Genomic DNA, 24770 nt, shown 5'->3' with positions numbered 1-24770 from the left:
ATGGAACATTTGTAATGTTTAACAGTGGGTTACATCAAATATTGTATTAGTTTTTATCAGTTTTTGACTACTGTTCTTGTCTCGTTGTAACAGTTATGCAACTGGAAATTATTTCTTAGGGTTTTATTTTATTTTTGCAGCCCTTGTCAAGATCTCACATAGTGCTAAATGACCCACATTGGAGCCCCAGCCCCCTCTTTAGGAACCAGTGGTCTAGTAGACAAAACATAGACTCAGAACTGCCTAAACTCTTCAATGCAGCGTAAATCATATTTAGCTTATTCTGTGTATCATTGCATGTTAGTTTCCCATATTAGGCAGATAGTCATGTAATTGCCTGTGTATGTGTTCATTTGTTAGCAAATAATCTCATGAGTTAGCAGACAGATTTTATTGCGACTGAATGTAATCACTGAACGTACATTTACAAGTTATTAACAACTTTTGGAGTCAAGTTGATTCAAGATGGCTGCCACAGCAACCTTAGCAAAGGCAAACATGGCTATATGCCAGTAAATTTGACAGATTATGAGCTAAAATTTGGTGTGTTAGTAGCTGAGAGTTATCTCCATCATATATTCAGAACACTAACAGATCACACATGATCTTGGTTTGAAGCTTTGGCCTGCAAGGAAAAAGGCAGAATGCGTTCCTTCAATAAACGGTGTGTATTAATGACCTTAGTTAAAAGGAAACTGGTTAGACCTGTGGAGGGGTAATTAAAATCAGAATATCAAACAAGCATATTTGACAATATTACACTTGTTAATATTGGATAGAATTGCTTATATATTTTAGCTTTTCTACCCATTTATTTTATTTAACTTCAAACCATTCTTGTCCCTTTTTTTAATTCAATTCCAGCAGCTGTCTGATGAATGTTATGACAAAATGTTCATACCGAACCTTATTGATTCCTCACATCTCCTCTGAAAAGGCCCGGCTCATTGATCCGGCAGGTGGGATCAATGTTTCATCTCTGTGTATTCAGACTTCCTCAAATGAGCAGCATCGTGTGGTGATTTAAGGGCGCTCTCTGCTCTGATCACAGGCGGAGAGGAATGAGGTCAGCGTCCATCTAGCTGGTCTTATTTCACCAGAGTTCTTGCATCGAGACAGTTGTGCTCATCAAGTATTCACCAGGATAAATAACTGTCAGATTCACATGCTGTAGATAGTTTACATTAGTTTATTACCATTCAGCCATGCCATGTCAGTCTGGAACAGTCTACAGAACATTTTTAAGTGTTTTTAGCATTTCTGTCTGCTGTACCCTGCAAATGTTTTAAGCTGTCCTATCACTTTTATTATTACGACAAAAACAACTTAAGCATGCATCTTCTGCAGCTAGAAGAAGTCCTGCAACAGATGGTAATTTCTGCCTACCCCACCCCCACTCCACAAGGGTCCAGATCTCGACAACATGGAGGCAGTCTGGGATTAAAAAGTAACAAACATTTAGAAATGGCCTAAATCCACTGAAGACCAGTTGAAGGCCTACCTGCTGTAAAAGTAAAAGAAAGAGTACGATCTAACAAAAGCAATGGATTTGTGTATTTAATGAGGCATTTTATGTATTTTAACTTAAATTGTTTCAGATTTTGGTTCCCAATTTACAGAAAAGAATTACAGAAGAAAATTAATTGTACACTGAATTGTAAATCATCCTAAGCCTTTCTTCGTTATTATTCCGAAACCTTATTTAAGCACCATATTTGACTACAGTGTATGGTAATCTACCTGGTGGAGTATTTCATAGATTATACAGCCTAAAGGAATGCTCATCACCCAGCGTGTTTTATGCTCAATGTTTAAGTGAAGAACATCGTATTTCGAGAAATGACGGAGTTCTAGTTGTTGCGGTCAAACCTTGAAATAACATTATGTGCACTCATGTAACATTACAATATGCCACGCGCAGAGTGTGTGTTGTGAATCACTCTCAGCTACTACCAAACCAAATCTTGGCTCTAAATCTTTAAATTTGATTGAGTTATAATCATTTTTTGTGTTGCAAATATGTGCAGATTTGCATTAAATGTTAAGCAGAGATTTCATGCTATGAGGAGCACTTGGAGGATGTATTGAGAGTTACTCTCAGCTACAACCACATCAAGTTTTAGCACAATATTCGTAAATATGAGTTATACCCATTTCTGTATTTTCTGTTGTGAATTAGCTATGGCAGCCATCTTGAATTGACTTGCCTCCAGTAGTTATTTCCTCAAAGATTAATTTGTATGTGGATCAAGTTGGACAAACTATTTTTTAATGCTGTTATTCAGTGCCGTTATCATCCACAGTGTAAACAGAATATCCAAACAGGACCAGGAACTGATACAAACAAGATATTTTTTCACACTGGGTTTATACATATTAACAGTTTTTAATCAACACAGAGGTTTTATTAGACTCTTTTTTTTTTTTTTATTGATGCTCTGTCAGGTCCATTAAATGTTCTCAGAAAAGGCCAAACTTCTTCACGGTGTGTTTGATGTTGTAATAATGCTGTGTAACTTCGAGTGTGTGTGATCTTGTGTGTAAGGCAGGTAGTTTTGACACATGGGTGCATGTAAGCTGATGGCACAAGTGTTAATTATACTTCCTCCTGGTTACCCTTTCAATGTGGTTTTAGGGCCTGCAGCACCTTGTGTGTGTGTGTGTGGTTGTGAGCATCATAAAAAGTTAAATCGTATCATAAATTTGCGGCTCTACCACAGTGTTAACACACTCTTATTTAATTTTATTATGTTGTTATTTAAGTCTTCCAGTGCCACGGAGCCACAAACACAACACTGGCATATTATCACCCCTTAAGTCGACATGTCAAACTGTTAGCAAACTGTTGCTTATTTGCACATCCTGCAGCTGCAGACTAACAGCATCATTGCTTTGGAGTCATATTACTGGGTGCCTAGTAACTCTTAAGTCCGATTTCTCAAAACTTGGTGCAATATCTTACCTTAAAGCAATGGGCCAGGGTTTTTTTTGAAGCAGGATTTTGTAGAAAGCTTGTAAAAAAAAAAAATCTTGTTTGTTGACGACTCTTTGAACAACCTACGTTTGGAGAAACCGAGATTAACTAGGACAAGTTAAAGACTAGTCTGAGTTGATGAAAAGTGGATTACTGTTTTAAAACAACTCCACTCGTCTAAATTTCGTAGCATTTAATTGGAAACAGTTTTAAAACACTTTTGCTGAAGTCAGTTTTGCATTAATGTCCGAGTCTCAGTCATGTAGAAAATGCAACCGCCATCTTTAGAAACCCTCTACTCACGTTCACGCTGCGTTTTTTTAACAAGTTTGAACTACAAGCAGACAGCCAAGCAGAACCAGAGATGGAACTTAAATCAGCATGTGATGTGTTTTTTTAAAAGAAGTCTCAGTGGCAAACAGAAAACTTGATGTTTTCTGTTTGGTTATGGCTTTTCTTAGTCATGTATAGCAGTTTACTTTTTGAAACTGAATGAAACAAACAAAAGACAAAAACCCTATCCAGATGCCAGTCTTGGGTTCGGGGAATCCACTGATGTGTTGATTTAGAAAACTTGTCTGTTAAATCTAGATTTAGCTGTAGAGTGATAAATTAAAAGTTGTATGGTCTGTTTTAGTGAAACTTTTGTGACAACTCGTGTGTTAAGATTTCCCAGAGATGTGGAAGGAGTGACTCAGTTGTCTGACCCTCTCTTCATGACTGGTTAACCTCCATGGTAGAAGTCACCTTGTCTGTAATGTTTCACGCACCAGTGCTGCTGGTTCTTTGAGTGTTGTCAAAACAGCTTCAACCCGTTAACTCCACAAAACCTAAAGGTGCCTTCAGGCGTTTGACCCCAAGGTGTTGTCAGCAGCAGTTATTTTACTGGAAAATAACATGTTATCACATTAATTGGACAAATACATGTTCCTATTAAATCAATTCTAATGTAAGTTATTGTAGTTAAAAATTAAAAATACTATATTTTAATCGATAGTCATTGTCCCTACAACCCTCCACACCTTTGAGGGGCCGTCCAGGTGGCAATAGTTTTTATAAATACGCAATAGCTTTTGATTGTTTCAGCTTTGTGTCCACACAGAAATGGCATATTAGGAGAGTGAAAACCTTATATATCACCCTTGTCTTTTTGTGAAGACACTCAAAACACAATCATTTCATAACTCTCACCTCTGATGGAACCACCAATCTGAGCGTGTCTTCCTTATTCTGTTTACATTTTTCATCAAGTGTACAAGCTTTTTTTTTAATTTTAATGTTTTTGGTGGTTTATTATGGCAGCATTTCAGCTTCACGTTTTGGCCACTACTACAGCATTTTAGGTTGTTTTCAGTGTTTCCATGTGAATGGAGACAATTCTAAAAGCGGTGTCATATTTATGAAAATAAGAGTTTACAAAACAAGGATTGTTTTGAAAAAAAATGTATTTCTGTGTGGACAAGACTTGATTGTTGCTAACATTGCTAGCTGCTAGCTTGCTAGTTAAACCAGACAGTCATCAGCTGTGGTGGTGATAAGAAAGAAAACTAAAGTTATTTTTGGTAAAACTGTGGTGCATCGCTGTCTAGCTATACATCAAACAAAATATAGTTAAACACTTGGCCCAGCATCACATTAGCTAGCTAGGAGAGCATAATACCCTGAAGTTTACAGAAATTGTGTAGTCCCTTTTTGCTGTTCTTACACTGACATCTGCCCGGAGCATATACGAGTGTATGAGCTTCCATGTGAGCACTTTTGGACAGGAAAAATATTAAGGCTTAACTTAAAAAATAACTAAATTTGGCCTGAAAGTGAAAATTTTGCAAATGCCTAGATCTGGTTTTAGATCTGCAAATAGCCGTTTAGGTAACAAAAAGGGTGGGGAGGGGTAGAAAAGACAAGACTTGCTACAACACCAACTCGGATACAAACTTTGTTGGTAATGTAATCACATTTGCAAGTTCTCAATTTTTCCCCTTGTATGTCATGACATAATCAGGCACCCATATGCAACAGATCCTTTAAGTTTTGCATGTTGGAAACCAAGTCAGCTTGAAACAGACTTGTATCTGCACATTCCTTGAACACCTACCATTGGTTTGTTCCTCCTTTAACCTTCACTGAGTACTCACCACTGCTGACTGTGACCACTCAAAAGCTGTGTGGTTGTAAAGGAGCCTAAACACAGCAGTCTGCTTTAAACTCTAGCTTGTTTGGGCTTCCAGTTTCTTTTTTCACCATTTATAATCCATATTAACATTGTTTTTTATCATATACACATGTCTTTGCATACCCTTGTCTCTATATCATTGTACCGGTATTATAAATGTTACAGTTCCCAAAAATCGGTTATTTATATACTTTCAAAATATTTTCATTCATCACGCTAGTTGCTTTTTCCCTATTTATGAAGACAGTTTATGTTAATTGGATTGTCCATCCATCCATCCATCCATCCATCCATCCATCCATCCATCCATCCATCCATCCATCCATCCATCCATCCATCCATCCATCCATCCATCCATCCATCATCTTCCATTTATTATGAAGTCGGATTGCGGGGGCATCAGCTTGAGCAGGGTGGCCCAGACCTCTCTTTCCAGCTGCCTATTCTAGCTCTTCTGGGAGGATTCCAAGGCGTTCCCAGGCCAACCAAAAGACAGTCTCTCTAGCCTGTCCTGGGTCTCTTCCCAGTCGGGCATGCCCAAAGCACCTCCCTAAGGAGGCGCCCAGGGAGCATCCTTACTAGATGCCCAAACCACCTCAACTGGCTCCTCTCAATGTGGAGGAGCAGCGGTTCTACTCTGAGTCTCTCCTGGATAACAGAACTTCTCACCCCATCTCTAATGGAGAGTCCAGCTATCTATCCTGCGGAGGAAACTCATTTCAACTGCTTGTATCCGCGATCTCATTCTTTTGGTCACTACCCAGAGCTCGTGACTATAGGTAAGGGTAGGAACGTAGACCGGCCGGTAAACAGAAAGCTTCGCCTTACAGCTCAGCTCTCTCTTCACCACAACGGACCGGTACAGAGCCCACAATACTGCAGATGCTGCACCAATTTGTCTGTCAATCTCACACTCCATTCTTCCCTCACTCGTGAACAAAACCCTGAGATACTTGAACTCCTCCACTTGATGCAGAACTTCACCCTTAATTGGATTCTGTGACTGTTGGACTTGGGCACCAGTGACCCCCGTGACCCAGAAAGGAAGATGGACGGAAGGATGGATAGTTTAAAATTACAGTATATTTTCAGATAATAATTACCTGATTGAATACCTGATGCACTAAAATATAAACCACATTATGTGTGTTTTTAATATAAAAAGAACAAAGAAAATATCACATTTCGAATTACTGCTGTCTGGATACAAACTGTGTAATAAGTGGCTCAAAAACTTTAAACTTCCAAGTTCATTATCCACCTAATAAATGGTGAGTGAGCTACAAAAAATAACAAAAAGAAGCACTTTGAAACAAACTTTGACTTTGAAATTGAAGCATTACATCAGGTTATTTTCAAAGTCTCTCAGTTGTATCGGATAAAGAGAATGATTAAAGCGTAGGTGCCAAAATAGATACTGTTTGCTGTGCTTTGACTTGGCACCAACTTGCATCAGCGGTTGCTTGATTTCAGGACCAAGAGTTGATTCTTCACATACAATAAATCTGTCTAAACCTTTTCAAGCAGTGAAAAAGATAGGTACATTTAAAATAATCAGAAACCAGTCAGTTATTTTAGGTTAAAGCCAAACTATCACTCCAGCTTTACACAGACACACACATGCACACACATATACAGCTATTTGAAAGGCAACAAAATTTAGTAAACTTTGTTACTAAAAATGATGTAGTAGTTACATTTAAGTACCAGTACTTAATGTTCATTCTATAAATATTTTTTCTGTGTAAGCACAACAAATATGTATTTTCAGATGCTGATTGTTATCTCTGATTATTTATTAGTTTTGCACAGAAACATAGACAGACGATTATGCAGTTAAGTGTTTAATAAACTTGAAACAATGTTTGTTGTAACAGATGGAGAAAAATGCATGTGACATGAGGTAGCACCATCAGTGTAAAGGATCCAATTAAAAATGAATAATTTTGTATTTTATATCTTTAATTTCTTAAATATCTAATAAACATTCAGCTTTCAGATTTGGCATGTGATTCCCCTTTAGGCATTTTTGTTGTTTCCTGTAAAAGAATCATGCAAGTTGTGAATTATTGCACCATTTTGAATACAATTTAAGTTAGGAAAAATATGATAAAGATTACATATTTGATTTAAGTTTTTTCTCTTTTTTTTAGTCAGCAAGTTGTGAAACATTTTGTGCATTTACGCGTTCAGTTTTTTCAATTTGGCTCGTTTTGTCAGATGCAGTCACACTGAGCAAGGGAGTCCCACAAGGGTCTATTTTAGGGCCCTTGCTCTTTTTACTCTATATTACAAAATCTAATCTGTGATCATCTTAAAAATGATCTACAAAGCTCAAAGTTGTTATAACTTGGACCAATTCTCTGCTAGAACAGCTGCATTTGTAGTTTAAATGTTTATCGTTTCACTTTATAGCGTTGCTATGACACAGAGTGGCTCAATTTCTGTCTTGTGTTTTGTTTGACACATCATGAACACCTGTTTTGTACCTCATCACTTTGATTCAATCATTTGACCAATCAGAACGTTTGGCCTTAAAAGTGAAAGTACTGCTAATTTTTACTTGATTTATTTGGGCCATAAATTTAAGCCATGTGCAAACTTTGCAAGATTCCAGCACTTGTGTTTTTTTGTTGTTGTTGTTGAATCTGAACTGACTTGTTAGGACTATTGGGAGCCTTAAAAATAGTTTAAGAATTAATTTTAGGAGGCACCATCTTGTGTCAGTTTCTAAGCTCAATCCTGACTTTTAGACAGAGGTGGGATAAGCTTACATTTTGAATATCTGCATCGGTATTATAGCAGTAGCTATCGTAAAAGCCAATTCAAGATTTTAAGAGTCCAAAGAAATTTGTGACAGCAAGATAAAATCTGAACTACAAGCACTTGCTTTAGCTTTAGCTGACTCAGGAGCTTTTTGGCTTTGTTCCACTCTGCTTAAACGCTTGCAAAAATGGTGTCTACGTCGACAAGTAATTTAAAGAACATCAAATATTTGAAGTTTTTACAAAAAACAAGATCACAGCATTTAGTTAAACTAAGTTTTTATGCACTGACAGATAAACTTTGGATTGTACTTTGTGTGCATCGTCATAATGTTGAGACAATGTTGCAGTGTTTGAAAGGACAATCAAGCTAATTGTTAAGTAGAACTTTAATATGGAATTTGGAGATACAATGAAATACTGTTAAAAGGGAGTTAAGTTAAGTAAATAAAAAAAAATATATATATATATAATAACATTTCAGAAAATACTTAATTCATCATGAATTACTCCTAACGAGCACAAACTTTTGCACTGAAATGTTCTTCTTGGTTCTCAGTGATGCAACTCATTAAAGAATTGCAGGTGCTTGCTTATCAGCCTTAACCTTTTCTCAGAATGGGAAGTGAGGTTCACAATACAATGGTAGCAATTCACAAAGGTGCGCTCACAATTTACAAGTTTGCATGTTTTTGTTGTTTATTTGTCATGTGCAGCTTAACACAAGGTCAGCAATGCAAAGAAATGTTCAGGATGAGAAGATCCGATCCGACACGCTAAAATAAATAAATAAAAAACAAAAGAAATACTAAAGCATGCAATAGAGGTACACAATAAAGCATCAGAAAGTGAAAAAGAAATGTAATATTTACAAGGTCCAAAAGAAATATAGTAAATGACAACATGGTAGAATATAACGGTGCAAGTAGGATGAATTAGTGTAAATAAGTATTTCACATTCACAGGTAGTAATTTTAGCTTACTGCACGATAAATATTGCTCATAGCTAGCGTGTACATTAGAGCATTTTGTGTATTAGTTCTGTCAGTGTGCCTCATCTAAAAAGGTGAAAATTGGCTGCAAGCACGACTTTTACTTTTGTTTGAGCATCTCATGATTCTTTTTTACATATACAGTAATGTCATTAGTCCGTGGTTGTTTAAACATTTAGATGCTGTTGCGTATAAAGGAATGTGTGAAAACCACAGGAACTACCATTTATCTGGTTTTCTACTTCCATTTAAGACAGAAGCCACTTTGCTAGACTTAGGTTTGTTTTGTTGTGCTTTTTTTAGAGATTTAAGAGTGTGTGGTCAGCACGCTGGTGGCGTTGCCTCTCCTGGTGTTCCGTAGATCTTTGAAAGTTTTTATAAATTAGCTTGTTTTCTCTTGATTCCAGAGAAATAATATCCAGTCCATTAGTTGACCATTTTCAGAGAAAAATGATTTTGTTTGTACTCTACGCTGTACTCTGAACAGTGAATCATTCAGACATAATAACACTCCTTAAATCAAGGGATGATCCAGTGTTGTCGACACACGAACAACTTAGAAAATAACCCATTTTAAATGGATGTTTAGATTCTTTGTTTTCAGCTGCCTGTCACAAATTCAGTTTGCTCACATTTCTTTTGATACAGCTTGGAAAAAATGCCAAAGGTAATATGGTCTGACACAATATTCTGGTGTGGTCAAGTACAAAGTCTGGACTGAAAATGAGAGAAAAGGCAGCCAAAGTACAAAGAAAGATCTTTATCCTGGAGAACAGTTGATCAAGACAGCTTCAAATGATTAGAAATTAGGAGTAGTTTAAAATGTTTGCACAGTAGGATATCTAAAACAATTAATCAGTGGTACATCAAGCCCCTAGAAATGTTTTCCTCTAGGAAAATGCTGTTATAGAGGTTGATAAGCAAGTATAAACACAATGTCTTTGAGCGTAGCTGTGCAAATCTCCGTATCACACGACTTGAATAGTAGTTATTTACAGAGAGGGCCAATGTGCCAGCACACAGAGGCTGCTGGTCATGAACCTGTTTGTCTTGTAGCTCTGTGCGGCAGACAACTTGTCTCTTGAGTCTGCAATACATTATGATCTGCCTCAAAAGCCGTTTTTTTTGGTCGGCAAATATGTGCAGAGTAAAGGTGAATAATAACAATGTCACTCCCCTACAGTATTCTTGCATGTTTCATTTTTGCTTAAGGCCCTTTGTTGAAAATGGAGAGGTTTCCTTTCAGAGTTAGTAATTTCATGCTGCAGTTTTCTTCTAGTCATTACTGTATCAGCTTCTGCTGTGTGTTATTTGCAAGGCGACAGATTGTGAAGAACAGAACCAGACCCGGTGTGTTGAAGCCACTTGTCAGATACCTGGATAGGTGTATCAATTTGACTCCCAGTGTCTCCTTTGTGCAAAAAGCCAAATTCTTAGTGGCGCCGCTTCTCTGCAGACACAATAAGATCTTTCTCTACTGTGTCCTTTCTTACTCCCCTTCTGGGTAAATCTCGTGAACACTGTGAACTAAAACAGTCTGAACTGGAGGCATCTTGAGTCTTCTCTTATATTGTCATCTTGTCTCTGAAAATCAATGCCCTTGATTTCAGCTATCTGCCGGTTTTGCCACTTTTGATACTTTTTTCTTGAAAAACATAGGCTGTCATTTTCAATCAGTTTATTAAATATTGACGCTGCACAGGTTGACAAGATGCACGTCCTATCTGGTTTGCCCTGATGATTCATCCGTATCCAGGGATTCTTGTTATATAACGTAACATCGACTTTTTTAGTCCACAGGGTGTATGAGATGGTACTTCTAACCAACAGTTATGGACAAAACCTCTGCACTACTAATCAGCTTAATGCTGGCTTATTCAAAAGGTCTCTTGCAGACAGAGCAGCTGCTGTCAGCTAGTTTGAGTAGAGGGTGTGACTGCTGGCAGGGCTCGCTGATGCAGAGAGACCGGTTGGTGATTAACAAACGTCAGTAGACTTTGGAATCTGGGGAGCCCAGTCTGATGGCTTTGTCTCGTGTTGCTCCACTGAAGGTCTTTGGGGTGGCTGCTTCTCTCCTCGCTCCCTGCTTTCATTCTCCTCCCACCGTTCTCTTTCTTTCAGGCCTGCTCTTCCCATTTTTCCCCTTCCTGTCCCCATTTTTATCTTCCTCAGGGCCCAGGGTTGCAAAGCCCTGAGATGAAGAAGTTCAGACATGCCTCACATTTTTAGACCCCCCTTGTGGAGAGTAGTTGGCAGCTTCTATAAAATGCATCAGCTCTCTCCACATACTTCTGGTGCTTGCTCTGGCCTATTCTTTCTTTTCTTGGTGTGGGAAATCTCGTGTTTCTCTGAAAAATCTCCTGATGTGTGAGGTAATGTTCCTGAGAAATGAAAGGACTAAGCAAAGTCAGAGAGTGGGAGATGCTTTCTGCTGAGCTGTGTGGGAAGGCGGCTTGGGCACACTGCTGTACATCTGGCAGAAAGATTTCTGTCAGCAGCTCTCCAGCGACAGGCTGCCTGTCTTTCAGGAAGAGGATCAGATCTGCGGGTCCATGTTGTGTGCTGGCTGAACACCTAAGCACACATAGGCAGTTCCTAAAATGGCTGCCCTTGAAGCTTGGCTCAGAGGAGGATCTGATCTGCTCCGTTGCTGTCTGTTACAGCCCCAGCTGACTAGATGAAAGCAGTTGCAAAATCCCACCCTTTAACTTGGTGTGGTGCAGGAACCGACTGGCTGAAAAGACAACCGTGAGGCAGATGGTGGTTATGATGAAAGTTGTTTTTCCTGCTTTTTCATGGGAGTTCCTCTTCCTTTTCTGAAAGGCTTTTCTTGATATCCATGTCGAGAAAGCTGGTTGTTCAGAAAAGCAGTGAACAGCCAAGTGAGTTAGGTGTGGACATGTGATGAGGCTGTAACCTGATCCTGAACAACAATGGATCCCCTGGTTGCTCAGGGACATGCAGACGGTGTGGCTGCCTCTCACAGAGCTCTTCACTGGTGGAGCCATTTGGGTTTGGGAAGCAGAATATGACTCGTCTCTGGATCAAACACCTGATGGTGGTTTTAAAACATTGATTTACATATACTATGTTTAAGTTGCTGCACATTTAGTTCAACATGCGGCTAGCTTTTCTAGTAAATTCAAATCATGTTAGCATTTTTTCATTCAACCTTTATTTATACAGGTTATTCCTACTGAGCCTCGGGGACTCATATACAAGAGAGACCTGATTTTAGCAAAGAGTGATGACAACAGTAGACAATCATAAAAGGAAGCATACAAATTGAAAACAAGTGAAAGAAAATGGTTTAAAAAATGAAACAAACCAAAAAAAAAAACAGCTAGGTTGTAAGGCGATGTAGAAAACTAAAAACAGGAACATGTCTGCGTTGATTTTTGCCAGGAATCTTAACAGATGTTTGAAGCCACTTAGAGAGGTCAAGGTCGAGAGCTTCAGATCTTTTTGCAAGATATTCCAGGAAACGGGAGCGGTATAAGAGAAGGCCCTGTTGTAGTTCAGTCTGCACTGAAGGAACAGTCATTTAAGGTCTACATTATTCACAACCACTGAGAGTTTATTAACTTTTTGGTGTGTTTTTTTGAGTTGATTCACTTCTTTTGGTGAAAACTCAATAGTTGTATCCCCTTAAAGTGATGGTTTTTGCTCACATGAACACAAACAGCTGTGTGTTTGACAAATTCACAGTTTTATTCATAGGTTGCATTCATGCTCATTAGGTTCATAATTTGGCTTAATGATCTTAGCGTGGTTCTTAAGTCTTTTGGTGCCACAGAAGTTCAATCTTTCTGACCACTTAAGGGTAGTATCAGGAAAAAGTGTGAACCAACACAGCAACTTTTGTTTGTGCAGACAGTTTAAAATGGACAATAGGATATACTGAAGTAGATAGTAGAAAAAAAAGTTATAACCTAAAACTTTGAACACAGCGTCTTCCTCTGTGATTAATTATTTTGCTCAATCGTTTTTTACTATTTGGGTTAAACTAATAAGCTTTTTAGGATTTCCCCATATTTTAAATGTCCACTTGCCTTTCTACTTAGAGTACAGATACAATGCAGTGTAAATATTCCAAAAAGAGAAGTTTCTCAATATACTGTCAGGCATTTTTCCTTCTTTTGTGAATTTCTGTAACATGTTTCTTAGCTGCAGGTGCAGTACAAACTAGGGATGCACGATATTATCGGCATATATCGGTATCGGACGATATTAGCAATAAAGTTAAATATCGGACATCGGCCATTCCATCAAAATAACTCACAGATATAAAAGTCTTCTGTTTTAAGTTAATTTTCTATTTAAGAAACTGTTAAGTATATCTATTAATGTGCTACTACTTGTGCACTTTTCACTTGTCACTTGTGAACAGGTTGAATTTAGATTGATGAAAATTTAGAAATTTGCACTGTTTGAGTGTTGTCATTGTGTTAGAGAGAGTAAATGTCATGATAAATTTGACATTAAACATAATCCAAGTTGAAGTGTTACATCATTTTCATCCCCTTTTTTGGCATCTGCATTTGGTAGCAGGTCAAACTGACAAAGACCGTGCAGAATAATGTAGTGTTTTAATTCCACAGCAGAGAAAGCTATGTATGTAAGTAGGCCTAGGGGAAAAAAATATTGGTATTGGTATCGGTTATTGGCCAAATAAGTTTTACCGTATCGGCATATCTAATGTCGGCCAAAAATCCAATATCGTGCATCCCTAGTACAAACCAATAGCAAACCTTCTGCACCCTTTGGTGCTCATGTAGAGGTTGTGTCAGGAAGAAGGATGGGTGCAATGGTTGCACACCCTCTTTACATAGCCTTGTTTACTACTTTTAATCTTACACAATTATCCTCAATTTGACGTTTTATTCAAAAACGAAAAATTAACAAAACCCGACTTTTCCTTTGGTTGGATGTGTGTTATATGGACATAACCATCAACAAGGCTCTCCAAGGTTGCTTTGTACAAAACAGTAGTTCTTTTAAACTATAAATATAGTTATATTTTAAATTACAGACCGCTTATGGTGTTAAACACTGCAGATGTTTGTCTTTATTTTTTTTAAGCCTAAATACTGTACTTCCAGAACACAACTGCAATTTAATGATCTACTTTTACAGTATGTAAAGGGAAAAGTTAAAACATGCCAAACTAAACGAAGCATGTTTTAAAATGTTTTTTACTTAACCTATTATGACTGAACAACCTTTTTCAGTGATTTCAACAAGAATATTCTTAAATAAATTTGAGTAAAAGAAAAATTAGATTTAGTGACATACATCAACCACAATTCAGTTTTTTTTTTTTTGTTTGTTTCTTTAAGAACATTAAAAATGAGTGAAAGCTTTCAGAGTGAGTCCTCCCTGCTTAATGAAGGCATGCAAACCTTCTGGTCTTTGACTAATGGAACAAACAAACAAATACTTCTTATGTTGATTTAATTCTTAGAAAGCTGGCTTTTTGTTTTGATTTTAGAATGTGTAAGTCTATAATTTTCCATTTTGAAAAGTAAACCGTCATGTTACATGTGATGCAAAAACCTAATATCATTAATTTTACATGAAACCACAATATCCTTGAAATCTGAAAATTGTTGGATTGTATACCTGGTTTATTGAGCATGGACTTTTTTGGTTTTGAACCAGTTTGACATGACTGTCAACAAGGAAGAGGGCTGGCTCCAGAGGAGGGGGCGTGCCAAAGACACCGTCTTAGCACCAACATAACTGGTTTGTTCCACTTTGGAGTAAGATGTTTGGGGAAGAACCAGTTTTGTGTTGTATGTTTCCTTGACTGATGAAGCCTTCTGGATGGTAGGTGAAACGTTTCAGCAAAAAAAAAAAAAAAAAGAAACTGTCCAGATGACCTGACTGAAAATCGTTGGATTGTATACCTGGATTATTGAACATGGACTATTTTGATCCTTTAAATCATTTTATTCTAAGGTTTCGGTCCAGAACATTTTAGCGCAAGAACCACGGAGTCCAACTTCACATGCTGGCTGAACACTTTTACACATATCTAAATAGAGTTTCACAATTCTCCATCATTTCATGTTTCAAAATATGTAATATCAGTTTTAGTTCTGTTTGGTTATTAGAAGGAAACTTGGCTAAATTACAGGAAATTATCTCAGGTGAACTCAAAGCTGACCTTGTTCAGACAGGACAAATTTGCTCTGGGTTTTTAAACCTTTTAAACTTTAAATATGACAGCTCTTTTTAAATGGCATTGGCTCTTTTATGGTTTTATATAAAATAATAGTTTATTTAAAAGGCAAAATAAAGAATTGTGACATCGTTTTTGTGCTCCGTAAAATCAGATATCAGGAACTCAGTCCATCTGAGATTCTTCGGCTTGGAAACGTGGAGTTGTTTCATTCGATTAAAGTAATCGAATGAGAGTTCTTGGGTCTTCCTGCAGATTATTTTTTAGGTATAAGGGGAGGAAGACTGAACTGAAAGTTTCAGCTTGTCTCTTTAAGCAGCAATGTTGTCGCACAAACTTTGAGCAGGGCGTGAGTTTAACTTGAGGTTTCTCCGTTAAATGTAGCTCCTTTGTACATTAAAACATTAAAATTGTTAGCTGGATTACAAGTTCAGTTTCTTTCCTCCATGATATTTGTATTTCAGGTCTTTTCTCCCACTTCACAACTTCTTTGCAAACCTGGAACAGTTTACCTAATCTTCAAGAATAGAGGCTACTATTACCTCACATACTTCCTTTCAACAAAAGTGACTCCTGTCCGTTTCTGTCTGCCTTGGAGTGCTTTCACTACTTAGGATGTATAGAAAAGATGGATGACACCTCCAACTCGGGAAATTGAAGTCTGTGCACAAGTAACTCTTAGACCTGTGCTCTTTCTGATTGCTGAAAGGGACTGTGTTTTTATGTTTGCTGTGGGAGAGCTTAAATTGTGTAGACAAACCTCTTCTTGGATTTATTATTTGAGGTATTTCCACCAAAGTAGAGCTTGTTTTACAAAAGGCAATTTATGATGAATGCAGCTTTTTTTAACTTTCTAAAATAAAACTACCGGTAGTCGTGCAATTCACTCGTAAATTTGGCGTTATTGCATTTAAATCAGGCTGTCAAAACATGTCTTTGGTTTGCTGTTCTTGAGCCCACAAAATTTGAATGGGTTTTATTTGTGAGTCAAGGTTGTATATTTAGTATTCAATAGTTTAAAAAAACTTCAAATTCTTCAGCAGTTTTTTGTACTTTTTAGACTAAATGAAAGTCATGGTGAAAAAAAAACACTTCAGGAAGAAAGTCACACCGACAGCTTCTACTTTTTGTGCTTTTTCAAACGAGATATGCTCAAAGATACAAAGTCTTCATTTCTTGGTTGGTTTATTCAATCTTCAGAGCGGTTAATGCAATCAGATGGAATAGTCTGCTCTAAATACCGAGCTGCGAGGCTGCTGTCCAGCTGTTGCTTATCCCAAGGTAAAAAATGGGACAAATCAAGCCGTAATCCCTCCTCAGTCTCTCTATTGTTCTTAGAATAATGTATTGTTAAAAAATCTGAACTTGCAGCATCTGTTGAATCCTTCTGTCTGCTATGTCATGTTAGGGTATCAAAGTTAACAAGCATTTTAACTAAAGAAAACATTCCCAAATACACGTTTAACTATTCTTTTATTAAAATAAATCACATTTTTTCACAATAGAACCTTCTCTTAGTTAATTTTATTTTGATGTTGTTTCAAAATTTTAATAGTAAACCTAAAAATAATAACGAAATTTGCAATTTTGGAGAGTTTTTTGTGATGTCATTAGATTAAGATATTAAAGGGATTGTTCAGATCTTCTAAAGATGGGTTCAGTGGAAAAGTTATGAGCAAATAATGTCTTACTTAGTTCTTTGAACAACTTCAGTTTGTAGAACTAGAGTCATTCAGACAAGTTTAACCAGCTAACAGCTAGTCTGAGCTGAGCTAGCTGAATATCAAAATGGTTTCAAGTTGGTGCCATCTTACAAACGACCCGTCTCTAAAATTGTATAACAGTTTATGCAACCCCTGTTTCATAAACCTTTATTTAGTCACATCAATTTTCCACCACATGTATTTTGTGGGGCAAAAATGTTAAATATTCCTGCAGAAAGTGTTCCAGGCTGCATTTAATATTACAGCTATAGCCGCTGCTTTTTCTGTCTCACAAACCTCTGAAATTGTTATTACAGGTTATTTATGTAAATAACCTGTTTTAAATGGCAGCATTCCACTTTAGTCTTGGCCTTGCTTAGATTAGCTGTTAGCTCATCAAATTAGGCCTATTTTAAAGCATCATCTTATTTATCGTGATTTTTGGATTGTAGATTGGATTATTGTGGTTTTTGACTTGAAACATTAAAGAAAGTCCATGTGTATTAACTAGTCCTGCATTCCATTTAGAGGAAGTTCTGCTTGTAAGCATGTTACAGAACAACCAGCATGGGCAGCTACAGAAATGGTATGCAGCCCTTGTTCTTGTGCCTGTGCTTTCTCAACTATTGTATGTCGTGAAAATGTGAATAGGTCTACTAAACTTTTTTTTCAAAACTGAAATCATTTAAAGATCTACCCACAATAGGTAAGATATTAAGTGTTGAGAACTTTTCCACCGAATCCCACTTCAAAAGATTTGAGTTACAATAATCACATTTTATTTTTGTTTTATCATCTCTGTTGACTAACTATAACAATAAAAGATGTCACATAGTTTCTCTTCACCCCCCCCCAACCCCAAAATTGCAACAACATTGTCTTAAAAAAAGCCAGTTTTAAGTTAAACCCAGTTTCAACACTACAAATGAGCATAAACAGGCTTCTTAAAAATTGTAGATTACACTTTAGAAAAACATATTTTCATATCATATAAGAAAAACGTATAAGGATAATGTTTTTTGTTGTTGTTTTTTATTGGCTCAAAAGTGTGTCAACATTTAGCGCCGTATTCTTTTTTCTTCCCAGCAGGAATTTGTAAACAGCTAAGATTATGATAAAACTAATTGTTGAAAAATTTATATCCAATGGATTCATACTCCCTTAAAGAAACTAAAATGGAGTTTTAAAAAAAAAATCCTATGTGTCCTGATGAGCTCTCTCTTTTCTTTGCAGGTTTCCCTGATTTTCCAGGGAGTTCTCGCCTTTTTCAGTGATGGAGGTATTGCAGTGTGACAGCTGTGACTTCCGTGCCGAATCATACGATGACTTGAAGACCCACATTCAGGAAGTGCACACTGCTTTCCTCCAGCCCTCAGATGCAGATGATTCTGACTCTCTGAGAGATGAGGATGAGGATGAGGAAGAAGAAGTACAAAATGAGGATAAGGAGGACAAGGATTATGGGACTGCTAATGCTGGAACAAGTATGCTTACCACAATAATCAGATGTTGCTGTTGTTTTGTTTAGGATAAAAAAAAAAAACCCACTTCTTGATTATTTTAAACAATTAATCATTACAAAGTGCTCATGTGTATTATTGAGTAGTGAAGAATTGTTCATATAATCTCAACAAAATGCTAATTATTTTCTATTTTGTAAAATATACTTTTATTTTCTTTCCTTTAGGCCCCAACTCTGCTGATGGCCCCAATCATACTTCACAAAAACAGACTGCTGAAACCCATCTTCCGTTTTACCAATGCAAGTTCTGCATCCGTTACTTTAGATCAAAGTCACTCCTAAGAAACCACACCAAAAAGGTGCATAATGTCACAGAGGACGATTCAGATGCGAGTGTCTCTTCGGAGACCTCCAAGCAGCCCAGCCACACTGTAGTAATGCACAATGATCACTCAAAAGTGTTCTCCTGTCAGTATTGCGCATACACGTCTCCCCGCAAAGCAAGGATACTGAAACACCAACAGATGTACCATAACAAAGTTCCTTCTGATAGCGTTGGTGATGCTCCAGAGAACATTGAGAGTGAGGAGGAATCTGATGCAGCAAGCCTGCTTGTGAAGGGAATATTTCTCTGCGAATGGTGTGACTTTCAGACTGACCAGAAAGACAGATGGACTAATCATATGGTAAATGAGCACAGTGATAAGGTCAATATCCTTTCTAGCCCTGAAAAACTAGATGAGGAGGCAAGTGAAAGCTCACCCAAAGCAGATTCCCCTGCATCTTCCCAAAGCCCAACTAGAACAAAGGCGATTTTTCCTGAAAAGGAAGATTTGGCAGATGAAACATCAGAGAACTGCTTGGAAAAGTTTGTCACAGAAATTTCTTCCATACACTATGCCCAGATCAATGCAGTTACACCCAACAACACAGGTTCTTCAATTTTATCAAAGAGGTTTGTCTCATGTGATGTTCCTAACAGTGTTACAGATATGGATGTTGCTGCAGTCAATGAGGATGACTCAAGGAGCAGCTTAGAGGATGATGACGACGACGAAGAATTGGGTGATATAGATGACCCCAGTTATACTGGGACCCTGTCTGCTGATGCAAAGCAGCTACTAACTGATGTTGATAACAAATTACTGGAAACTAAAGGAATACCCTTCAGAAGGTACATGAACCGGTTTCAGTGCCCCTTCTGCTCCTTTCTTACCATGCACAGAAGGAGCATCTCCCGCCACATTGAAAACATTCACCTCTCTGGCAAAACCACAGTATATAAATGTGATGAATGCCCATTCATTTGCACCAGCCCTCTGAAACTGGGAACGCACAAGCAGAGCCACAACCCCACAGATTTAGACATGCTGGATCTGACAGGTGATAGTCCAGAACCTCAGAATGACATTGCCACAGAGCCCGTTAATGGAGGAAACATTAGCTCTAAGGTAAATGGAAAAAAGACCACCAGCACATCGAACGACCAACAGCACCCTCACCGCTGCACACTCTGCAGTTTCTCTACTACCACGCTGAAAGGGCTGAGGGTCCACCAGCAGCACAAGCATTCCTACTGTGATGACCTAGATTCTACTGTCTTTGAAAGCCAGCTGACTGACCAGCCAGATTCTGAAGTGGAAGCTTCTCCAGTCTTTCTACAAAAAACCCAGACACCTATTTTAGGACTTGCCACCAAAAAACCCTTAGTTATGGGGAAACGAGCCAGAAAGTCTATTAATGACTTGCCTTTGGATTTGTCCTCAGTCAAAAAGAGAACTCGAATTGATGAAATAGCCAGTAACCTTCAAAGCAAGATAAGCCAAAGCCAGCAGGACATGATTATAAATCTGGATGACATAGATGATGAAGATGCTTTAGAAACTGGTGATGAGAGTAGAAACCATGACAAAAATCCCATCTTTGCTTATAACACACAGCAGCCTTATAGAGATTCAGCAATCTGTCATGAAGGCAGGATTGGGAAAAGAAAAAGCAATCCTAAGTCAAAGCACAGGAGCATTCCTATATCCCTTACTCTCTCAGACGATAGTGAAAATATCTCGGCCGATATCAGTGACAGTATAGCCCAGGAGAACATGGACTATTCAGATGATCCTGGAATGACCCGTTTCTACTGTAAACACTGTGATTACCACAATAAATCTGCTAGAAGCGTCAGCACCCACTACCAGAGGATGCATCCCTACATTAAGTTCAGCTTTAAGTACATTCTGGACCCAGAAGACCAAAGTGCAGTCTTTCGCTGTTTGGAATGCTACATTGAGTACACAAATTACAACGATTTGCACCAACACTACATGGATCACCATCCTGAAGCAAGTAACGTGCTCAACTTCAACCAACCACATTTGCTATACATGTGCCGCTTTTGCTCATACACGAGCCCCAACGTCAGGAGCCTGATGCCTCATTACCAAAGAATGCATCCCACCGTGAAGATTAATAATGCCATGATCTTCTCTAGCTATATAGTAGAACAGACTCATAAAACCAGTGAATCCCAAACTCTGAGGGAAATACTAAATTCTGGCCCTAAGAATTTTTCCCCGTCCAGTTCGATGGCAAGATCCTCCTCAAGTCCGGTGCAAAAAGCTGTCCCGAAGTCCCCTGAAACTAGTGCAGAAGCCGAATCTTTCAAAGAAACTGTGAGTGGTAATGTGGTTGTGTATGACTGTGATGTGTGTTCTTTTGCTAGCCCCAACATGCACTCAGTGTTGGTCCACTACCAGAAGAAACATCCGGAGCAGAAGGCGTCTTATTTTCGCATACAGAAATCAATGAAAGTAATTTCAGTGGATCAGTCACAGCCTGCAGCCAACTCTTCCTTCAGTCCTGGCATGTCAACTTCCACTCCAAAACAATCAAATGTAGCAGCATATGGATCAGAAGAAGACATGTACTACTGTAAACATTGTGTTTACAGCAATAGATCTGTTGTTGGTGTATTGGTCCATTATCAAAAAAGACACCCAGAAGTGAAAGTGACAGCTAAATATATCAAACATGGTCCTCCCACTCCTGGCTTGATGAAATTAATGGATGAACTGCAAATTGCAACTCCCAAACAGTTTTTGAAGCAGTTTCAAAACAACGGTCACGATGGCTCCAAAAACTCAAGTCTTAAACTAGGGGGTGGTGAAAAAGGAGAGGACGAGCTCTTTTTTTGTCAACAATGTGATTATGGCAACCGCACTGTAAAAGGAGTTCTCATTCACTACCAGAAAAAGCACAGAGAAACCAAGGCCAATGCTGACCTTGTGCGTCGTCACACTGCAGTTGTTCGGAGTCAGCGTGAACACGCACAGATGGTCCAGTCAGGCGGTGTTTCATCTGCAGCGATCTCGGCTCCTCCAGACTCTGAAAATGCTATGCCTTTGCGTTCCCTCAAATGTAGACACTGTTCCTTTACAACCCCTTATGTCTATGCTCTAAAGAAGCATCTAAAGAAAGAACACCCTACTGTGAAAGCCACAGCCATGACCATTTTACACTGGGCCTATCAAGATGGCATCCTGGAGGCAGGCTATCATTGTGAGTGGTGCATTTACTCTCATTCTGATCCCCAGGGTCTGTTGCTTCACTACCAAAGACGCCACCCTGAGCATAATGTTGATTATGCATATATGGCCAGCAAGCTATGGGCAGGCCCTGAAACCACCCAACAGGGTGGGAATATGGAACCTAAACATTACAAATGTAAAGACTGTGCCTTTGAGGCTTGCACCATATGGGACATTACTAGTCACTATCAGGCTGTCCACCCTTGGGCCATTAAAGAGGATGAATCTGTACTTTTAGATATCATCAAAGAAAACGGCTCAGTTGAAAGTATCCAACAGCAGATTGCCAATGAACACGCATCCCTCAATTGCCAGCCTGATGATGGAGCACTAGTCATTTCTACCCCACCTCAAGAAAGCAATCTTCACTCTTCTCACCCACGCCTTTCCATTTCTAATAATCCTTATCAGTGCACTGTATGTCTGTCAGAGTACAACAGTCTTCATGGTCTCCTCACTCACTATGGCAAGAAGCACCCAGGAATGAAAGTAAAAGCTGCAGATTTTGCACAGGAGGCGGACATCAATCCTAGCTCTGTGTACAAGTGTCGTCACTGTCCATATGTGAACTCCCGCATTCACGGAGTCCTAACTCACTATCAGAAGCGACACCCGCTAGTGAAAGTCACTGCAGAAGACTTTGCAGATGACGTAGAGCAAATTTCTGAGTTGCATGAAGGAGATGACAAGTTCAAAACTCAAAGACAGGGATATGGTGCGTACAGATGCAAAATGTGCCCGTACACACATGGGACAATGGAGAAACTTAAAGTCCATTATGAGAAATATCACAATCAGTCTGCTTCTGATATGTTCTTGCCATCTCTGACAATTTTTTCTTCCAGTAAGGAAACAGAGCCAGTAGCTGAATGCAGTGCTAGTAATATGTCAAATATAGCAAAAGTCCAGGAGGTGAGTGAACTGGACTATGCCCTTGCTCAGTTACCCATCAATAAGACAGAGAAACATGCTGTGTTCAAGTGTCAGCTTTGCAAGTATTTCTGCTCCACGAGGAAAGGCATTGCTCGCCACTACCGTATCAAGCACAATAATGTGCGCGCTCAGCCAGAAGGTAAAAATAACGTTTTTAAATGTGCCCTATGTGCTTACACAAATCCAATTCGCAAAGGCCTGGCAGCTCACTACCAGAAGCGACATGACATTGATGCCTATTACACGCACTGTCTGGCTGCCTCCAAGACTATATGTGAAAAGCCCAACAAAGTTCTAGCACTGCCACCACTGGAAGGGGGGTGTTCAGAAATGAGCGAAGACCTACGTTTGGCTGTGGAACGACGGCGGTGTAATCTTTGCGGCTTCCAGGCTTTCAGCAGGAAGAGCATTGTCTCACACTACATTAAACGCCACCCTGGTGTCTTCCCTAAGAAGCAACACTCTAGCAAACTTGGTCGTTACTTCACCGTTATATATGCCAAAGAGCCAGAGAATGCCAGCGCTTTGGAGGAGGAAGACAACGAAGCGATGGAGGTTTCGCTTGAACCAGAGCAAGACAGTGACTCTGACTGGCTGCCATTCAAGTGTCTGAAATGCTTCCGGTTGTCCTTTAACACAGGACAGCTGCTATCTATGCACTACAACGACCACCACAGCATAGACTTGAAGAGGGACTTTTTAGTATCGTCTGATCCTGAGGATGAAGAGACTGAGTTCTACCAGTGTTCTCACTGTGAGTTTAAGTTTTTGGATCTCCCTGCTCTGGCTACGCATCTTCTCAGTCACAATGAGGAGTTTGAAAGGCAGGCCTTGAGGTATGAGAAGAGGAAGCAGCTTCTCAGCAAGCAGAAGATCAGACAGCGTCCAGAGAATAAACCTGAGAAGGTGAGCATTACTAATCTCAGAAAATTTGTAAATCAAAAACCTAATCTGGCAGAGGATAATAGGGCAGTGAGTAAGTTTTTAATTATGTTTTATTTATTTACTTTCATTTTCAGGAAAGCCTTACAAATAACACCACCCCCATAGGATTCAGGTGCAACTTCTGTGCGGAGATACACCAAACCCTCCGAGCGATCTGCAACCACCTTAGGAAGCATGTGCAGTATGGAGAAGCCAAAGTGGGTCATGTCAAGGTACAACCTGTTCAACTTTTCTTTAATGCAGTTGTGGCAGTGAGCACTTCTTCAATATTGCTTTTTATCTTCATGCCATGTCAAAAATATTCTAGATAATGCAAGAGTGAATCATTTGCAACAACTGCAAGATCCTTTTGTCTTTACTTTAATGCTGTTATCTCGAGATCATCAGTTAATTATCAGAATCCCGAGATGCTTGTACAAGTTAATTATTATGTAATTAGGAGATTTCTACGTGACATTACCAGCCATCAAGGGTTTTGTACCAGCAGGCGTGGATGGTGTTTTAGTCACTATAGCAACTGATTTTAGTAAAAGTATGTCAGACAAGAGGGAGGCTCTGATGCTTTATCAGGTATGTCCGCCATCAGGATTTATGAAACAAATGTTTCTAAAAGAGAGCAAATAGAGTTGGTCAACCTTTAATTTGTGTCTGCTGTAAGAAGAATTAGTCTGCGCTATTAAAACTTAACTCTGTATTCATGCAGATATGTTGGCAAATCTAAAATGTGGAAATCGAATGTGGTAAAATAAAACAAAACACCTTTCTATAGATATCTTGTCAAACATGATTTATTGAGATAACAGTCATTTGTGTTCGTCTAAAAAAATCAAAAGGCTAATTCATCTCATTAGAACATTATTATTATACATCTCATTATTGTAATTTATTGAAATAATTAAAAATATTTTCGTTTCTGAAAAGGGTAACTTTTTTTATGAATGGAGTTGTTGTGATGCATCAATTTGTTTTTGTTTCTCACACAAAATGGATTTTAGTACAAAACCTTGTAAACTGTATCAAAAAACAATGCGGATGTTTAAACGCTTTGCTCATAG

General features: G+C 38.6%; 1 protein-coding gene across 1 annotated transcript in view; it reads left to right on the top strand.

Annotated features, from left to right (window-relative positions):
• The window catches only part of znf462 (zinc finger protein 462), a 51647-nt gene that overhangs the window by 8909 nt on the left and 17968 nt on the right, over positions 1-24770 (top strand). Inside the window, exons 2-4 of the mRNA XM_037692222.1 lie at positions 18025-18275; positions 18479-23676; positions 23790-23927. Coding sequence (XP_037548150.1) covers positions 18065-18275; positions 18479-23676; positions 23790-23927 — 5547 coding nt within the window. The 5' untranslated portion in view covers positions 18025-18064. The remainder of the gene's footprint in view (positions 1-18024; positions 18276-18478; positions 23677-23789; positions 23928-24770) is intronic.

This window comes from Nematolebias whitei, chromosome 18, assembly GCF_014905685.2.
Source record: "Nematolebias whitei isolate Nwh7 chromosome 18, NemWhi1, whole genome shotgun sequence".
NCBI classification, from domain to species: domain Eukaryota; kingdom Metazoa; phylum Chordata; class Actinopteri; order Cyprinodontiformes; family Rivulidae; genus Nematolebias; species Nematolebias whitei.
The sequence above is the reverse complement of the archived record's forward strand: the minus strand, read 5'-3'. Positions and strand labels throughout refer to the sequence as shown.